This window comes from Populus euphratica, unplaced genomic scaffold, assembly GCF_000495115.2.
Source record: "Populus euphratica unplaced genomic scaffold, PopEup_1.0 scaffold121.1, whole genome shotgun sequence".
Taxonomy (NCBI): Eukaryota; Viridiplantae; Streptophyta; class Magnoliopsida; order Malpighiales; family Salicaceae; genus Populus; species Populus euphratica.
In genome coordinates, this window is record NW_011499968.1 from 85,598 (window position 1) to 92,715 (window position 7,118).

At 32.7% G+C, this 7,118-nt stretch overlaps 1 protein-coding gene across 1 annotated transcript; it reads right to left on the reverse strand.

Moving 5' to 3' along the window:
- Window positions 1–3,165: 3,165 nt before the first annotated feature.
- Window positions 3,166–4,922, reverse strand: LOC105139064 (scarecrow-like protein 18). The gene has a single exon (XM_011045369.1). The coding sequence runs from the start codon at window positions 4,679–4,681 to the stop codon at window positions 3,374–3,376; it is 1,308 nt and encodes a 435-aa protein (XP_011043671.1). The 5' UTR covers window positions 4,682–4,922; the 3' UTR covers window positions 3,166–3,373.
- Between the last annotated feature and the right edge of the window lie 2,196 nt (window positions 4,923–7,118).

The following is a 7,118-nucleotide window of genomic DNA, read 5'->3' on the forward strand; positions in this document are numbered from 1 at the left end:
TTGACTTTCCTGCTTTTTTGTCCTATTTTCTACTCAGCTCTACGTTGTCCCCCTAATTAATCGAAGACTACTATGCTACCATGTTACTTTGGTATGGTAGTACCGAGGAGCACTGAGATATACGTGTGATCTGGGGTCGGATGTTTTCGTTGTCTGCATCTCTTCTTTGGAGATCAGTTTCCTGTTGAAGGTTCCGGGGAAACAGGAATGTGCCTTCAGAATACAGAAAGTGGTCTCCAAGTCCTGATCAACAGCCATTGAACGCTCCCTTTCTAATAGTTAGATGATGTAAGAATGACCGGTGACCATAATTCTTACCAGTAACTGATTTATCACTTGTGTTTTTGAGTTAGCTTCATTTAAATTAGCATGGATAATATATCTTAACCATAGTACTAAATATATCCAGCTCCTTAATTATCATACAAAAGCAATTAATGAATCAGGAGCATGTTGTTCTGATCAAGGATTCTATGGAGATCATGTGGGTGAGGATGAAGAAGCAAGTAATGTTGGTGGGAGCAAATGATTTGCATGTGGGCAGGGGCAGAGAGCATTTATCTCATCAGATGTACTCTTTTATGTGTCAAATGACAAAAAAGAAAGCAGTGATTGACAGAAAAGCAAAACAGCAGAAGGTTACGTCTATACATATATATACGGCGGAGGAATAATATATTGAATAGTTATTTTATTCGTGTGAGTTTTTTTCCATCAAAACATATCGGGTGTGCAGATTGTTTTATTATGTTTTTTAATATAAAAAAATTAAAATGTAAATTGAAATACAAGCATGTAAATAAATAACTATTTATATAAATAAATAAATAAATAAAATTATTATCAAAAACTAAAAGAGAAATTAAAAAAAATAATATATCAATGCAAATCAAGATATATAATTACATAATACAAAATATTTATTTTTATTTGATTATGTTTATTAAATTTATTTACTTACATCAATAAAAAATAAATCTACATCCTAAAAAACTCATAATTTAAAAGATAAATACTAATAAAAATAATTTAATAAACTTACATCTTATAGAAATTATGCAAGGCCGAATAAATAATAAATATTATTTTTAAAATGAATATTTTTTTATTTTGAAAAAAAGAAACTTTATTTGTATAAATATAAAAATAATTATAATTGAATTAGAACAATATCTTGAAAAATCAAATACAAACACAACAATTAAAATAATATTATATTAAAAAATAACATATAAAACTCATGATACAAATCATAAAATTAAAATAAATTTATAAAAAAATAAAGATAATTACTTACCAATATTTTTATCAAAAAAACAACTGTAAAACCAAATGTTTTTTGACAACTAAAGGAAGGGGATCAAAATTAATGTTTTTATATAAAATTCAAAGCCATTATTTATTTTAAATGTTATTTTCACTTTAATCTTATGACTTTCAATCAGATCTTTCCTTCCAAGAAAATATTCAATTGGATGCTAGTTTGGATGTTAATTTGGAGGCTAAATTGTGTCAAAGCTTGACTATTACAATCCACTTGTGAGAGGATGTATAATACTTGCAGCTATGTGTTTTGACCAGAAGGCTAGTTTCTGCTAATTAATGCAGGAGGAGGTAGAAAGATGCCTCGAAAACCTTTTAGCAGCTGCTTCCACTTTGATAGCTGACACTGATTGCTCACTGGTTCCACTTTTAGTTTGCGTGTTCAAGTTATGACTATAACTAGCTAGGGCTGGTGCACGCATGGCATTGGAAAGCTTCAATATTGATATATCGAATCAAATCATCCAATATATATATATATATATATATATCAAAACTCTATAAAAACCAGGTATATGTGTATTTGTATGGTACAGTACTTGAGATCTTGATCGATGGCTACATAATTATTCCGTTGAATACTTCATTGATTTATTAATTTGAGAAACGAAAAGGGCATTAATTATATATCAAGTATAGATATTGATCAGAAGGCCAGCCGCATCATCTGGATCTATAAATAATTAATCATAATGGGTAATTAGTAGTTGTCCTTGACAAACTAAATAACCTCGTACAGGGCACGAGACTGATCCCTAGCTAGCTTAAATAGCTAGCAGCAGGAGGGTTTTCATGGCCGCATGCATGGTGCAAGAGGAGGCAAGGTAAGGGCAAGAAGAAGGCCTATGTTGGGAGCTTCGATGATTTTGTTGCTGAGGAGACAAAGGGCAAATATTAGGGCACTTGATTAATGGTGCATATCTGAAAGACAGCAATAGGAATATAAGGGTACTTAGCGCGGAAAACCAGAAGGAAACCTTAGCCCATGCATCCCATCCACCTTGAAAGTTTAAATCTCACCTAGCTTTATATATAACTATTCAACCAAGATAAAGGACTTTTGCTGAGCAATTGTGAGCTCTCCCCTTCAATTCTCTTCTCATGGTTTGTTTGAAAAAAAAAAAATAATTAGGCTGCCAAATAAACATCTGATTCCTATCATAAAAATCCCCGAGGGTGCTTCAGTTTTAACATAAAGTTTTTGTTTTGAAATTGACATTTAATAATAAAGAATAATGTAAATTATATATCAGGTTTCATTAAATAATTTAAATTTTTAAATTAAAATAGTTATTTAATATAATTTCAAAGCTTTGCAGATGTAATGAGTTTAAATTTATCACCTTTGTAATATTTAAAAATTAAATATAAATTAATATAAGTTTATATAAATTTTAAATTTAAAAAGCTTTCGAGATGGTTGTTTCACATTCAAAATCATTTCATTCTTAATTCATTTCTATATCAAAACTTCAATCAACTAAAAGAATCGGGTTTCAAAAATGATCTATAAATTCACAGTCTCACCATCTCATCATGCACTTAGCATAGCTGAACTTATCCTTTCCATAAGGAAGATTTGATCGGTATCTTATACATAAATACACACGAATATATGTGCATTTAAAATTATATATCAATCAAGTGAAGCTAGCATTATTATCATTAAAGACAGAAAGGTAAGCAGCACCCAAATATTGCACTCATATTTAATAAGGTTTTTTTTTATGAAATAATAGTTAAGTAATTAACAGACAAACAAGAACACTTTTAATTAGTTATCTAAGAAAAAGAGAAGATGCTGCAATATTCTTTAACTCGACAGATCTTGTCAGTGGAAACCTTCGCCATCCTCATTATAATATTTATGCTATGATGCTCAATACAAAACATTAATTGGTCTAACGTAATTAACAAAGAAAAAAGTTATTCCTAATCTAAATATAAGACAAATAATTAGTGCTATATGAATGTAGGAGAGCATTTGATGATGTATATGAGGAGACATTAATGATTAAATAGAAAAAAGGCAAGTAATTGAGGGAGCTAACTAATTCCAGGAAGAAACAGAGAAGAGGGAATGATTCTGCCAGCCTAAGAAGAAAGAATTGTTGAGAATCCGAAGCTGATAGCCATCAGAAGGATAATTGAGCCTTAGCAAGAGCTCGGCCTGCGAACGTGCAAAGGGACTCAATGGAACTTTGATAAACCCTACACTCTTCAGCATCATTTCCCAAGTCTCAAATTTCTGATGCCTTTCTCTTCTTCCTTCTCCCTCTTCTGCTACTATGTCCATTATCTCTCTCCCGAACCATATCTGCTCAACTGCCAGTCTCTCCCTGCTGTTTGGTGGCAGGGTTGCCTCTAGTGAGTCAAAGAGAGCTGTGTAGTGATCTAGGGCCTCCAGGAATCTCTGCAAGAAGAGAGGGTGGTTGTGGTTGGCTTCCCTTTCAGCAACGGTCCCCACCTTAGGGTTCAAGGCCTTGATTTTATGGAGAAAAAGGAGCAGTTCACGAGAATCATCCTTAAGGAACCTGTGAAGATACGAAACGCAGTTCACGGCCAGAGCTTCATCTGGGAGAAGAGTAATTGCTGAGGGGAGACAGTGGGCAAGTGAGGTAGGGTCATTGTTTAGTAGTAGAAGAGGATGGAAGTGGAATCTGAGGCCCAGAGACTGAGCAAATTTCAAAAGGCGGTCTCCTGTCCTGTGGAGGACGTTCAAATCATGGCCAGTTCCAGTGATTCGAAGCATAGGAGGAGGATGAAGACTGTTGTTAGATCGCTCAGCCAAAGCTTGCATCAATGGAGGCCATTGCACCCCATGCATGATATCAAAGTCTATGATGTGAATGACTTGCTGTCCTACTTGTATTGCTTCCAAAATAGCCTGATTTGCTGTTAGATGGCAGAATCTTATGAATGGGGTGATCTTATTCAAAGACAAATAGCAAGACCGAAGAGTCTCCTGATCCGACTCATAGCTGATCAACATCTTATCATTAGTCCCACAAGGACGAGAAGTAACCATGTTGTTGATATTGAAAACATGAGCAGCAGGAGCAATACTTGTAGAGATTCCATGGCCCTTGAGGCGGAGAGAAAGGGCTCGAATAAACTGATGAACCAACCTCTCGGTGGAGTCACCATAAGGAGAAGAGTTGGAAGACAAAATGGAGAAGAACCGTTTAGCGGCGGAGTAGTCAGATTGAGAGATGAGGTCTGCACAACTGACTAGCAATTGACGCATATGAAATGCTGTTGGTGGCCCTGGAGTCTCTTCTTCTTGATGTCGATCATGGGAATTTGATGAACTCATCAGCTGTGACTGTGTCTGCAACTGTGACCAGGAGCCAAGCATAGTGGTCTATCAATGCTAGAATCCAGCCTGTGAGCTGCCTTAATTAGCTGAAGCTTAAAAAGCATCAGGAAAAGGGTTCAAAGCAGGTGAAAAAGATACATGACAAAATAAAAAAGGGAAAGATTAAAAAAATTTAAAAAATGCAGCTTATGCTGAACTTGGTGTGAAGAAAAGGCAAACTGACAAAGAAACAAACAGTGTGTGCTGGGTCGGCAGCAAAGGGCATGGCTTCCAACTTGAAGTAATTTATGAGAAACAAAAGAAAGAAGAGAACATTGTTGGTACTTAGCAAAGATGAAGAAAACCAAATAAATACGCTCATTCGTCTGCCTCAAACTGCTTCAACTGCTGGTGATGCTGATGCTGCACGTCCCTATTACTTGTCGTGCAAGTCCTCAGTTCACTCCCACCTCTACAGCCTCAGCATCCACGGACCATGTCCCCCTATAAACTCCCTAACTAGCTAACTAGCTAGCTACTTTGACAATAATTAATATACGAGCAACATTATAATACCATTTTCTTGTGTGGTTGCAAAAAATTTTCTAAGGGAAATGAAATCTTCCAAATATACTGGGATTTTGACCAATAAATATATTGGCGATGGGAATATATAAAGAAATCAAGGCTAAGAAGTTACATCAGAAATTCCTCCTCCACTACTTTCAGAATTCTTCTTGAATAATGACACAGCTAGCATAAATTTTAGGAGAATCACATCCTTTGAAAAAACATTTAAAAAATTACATAGTTTAATATAATTACTATTCAGAATTATGATTGTGAATCTAATCATTATTCTAAATTGTGTATATAAACCACAATTTAAAATAATGGTTACATATTACAATTATAATCCTGAATCAGAATTATAATGAGTATATAATCACCCCTCTATTTTACACGGCTACTGTTTATTTAAAAGAAAAAAAAAACCAAAAAACCACTATAAAAAAAACTTTTAATAGCCCAAAATAACCTTTAATTCTCCACCAATTAAAACATCATAATTATTTTTCCCTGGTCTCCACCAGTCTTTCTGTTGTTTTTGGTTGTAAGCCCTTAGCCTAAACTTGTGTTGACAGCCTCTTTGCCGCAACAAATAGTGGAACCGCAACCCAACCATGAAAAATAATAATAATAATAATCAAGGTAAAACAGTTATATTGTCTTTTAGTTTTAGTTTTAAGGATTGCATAATCAAATTGATAAATTTTAAGTTTTGATTAATATTTATTTGTGTTGTGTTTGATAATAAGGTATTTTATGATGCTAAGTTACTTAATTTGGATTTTAAGTGTTGCAATTATGTATTTTTAATAAAATTGATATTATTTATGGCATCAATTAGGTTTGAATTAGAGATATTAAGGTTTAAATTGATTATTAGGTTACTTGTTGTATTTAATAATATTGTTTGAATTGAGATAACTTTTGTTTTAATTGATACAATTAGATAATTTTTTAATATTAATAAAATTATGATTGAAATCATTGCAACTAAAGTTTGCGTTGAATTTTGAAAAAAAATTGTTGTTATTGAGAAAATTGTTCAATTGAGATCATTTAGGTTTTACTTGATGCAATTAGATATGTTTTTATTGATATTATTGTTAAAATATTTTTAATAAAATTGCAATTTTTATTAGTGGTTGATTGAGAATATGCTATTTCTCCCATACTTTTCAATCTTGTACTATATTCTAAAATCTTTTGCCAAACCATGTTAGTGTGGTAAAAGACCACTACGTACTTTCATTTTATTATTGTGCATCTTTTATTTATCTGATATTATTGTACATCTTAAACATCCAGTTCCTGGACACACACCTTAATTAATATAACATTTTCCCATATCTCATCTCACCTTGATCTTTCCTAGTCAGCTAAACAGATACTCCAAATAATTATCTATAATAATTCTACGTATGTAATGCATGGATTAAACTAGATGCTGAATAATTTCTGGCTAGCTATTTCCTAAATAATTAACTAAATGAATAAGCTATTTATAGATGATTAAGAAAGTTTATTCTCGCTGTTAACTCTATATATATATATAGTTTTAAATGTATTAAGTCTATATGATACACTTTTAAAATTATTTATTTAATTTTTAATTACGAATAATAATTCAACTATGCGTGGTAGACATAGTTGTTAGTACGGGTACCTGAAAGAACAGTGAATTCCAATATCAATCTGTTGCTGAACTTTGGAATTTGCCTAGGGCCCGGGAAAGGATTCACTGAACCTTTCATTCATTCATTTATTCATGTACAGAAATATGTGTGTAGAATGTTTTCATTTCCTTCCCTCTTGTGCTTGCAAAATTTAGCAATGACATGCATAACCAAGGTGTAATTCTTATTTCAACTCCCCGTACTTTTTTTTCATGAAAAAATAATTATAGATTTACACTATTTTAGTGTTACTC

Coding starts and splice junctions, on each gene's coding strand:
- LOC105139064 (XM_011045369.1), bottom strand. CDS start 4,681: ATGCTTGGCTCCTGGTCACAGTTGCAGACACAGTCACAGCTGATGAGT.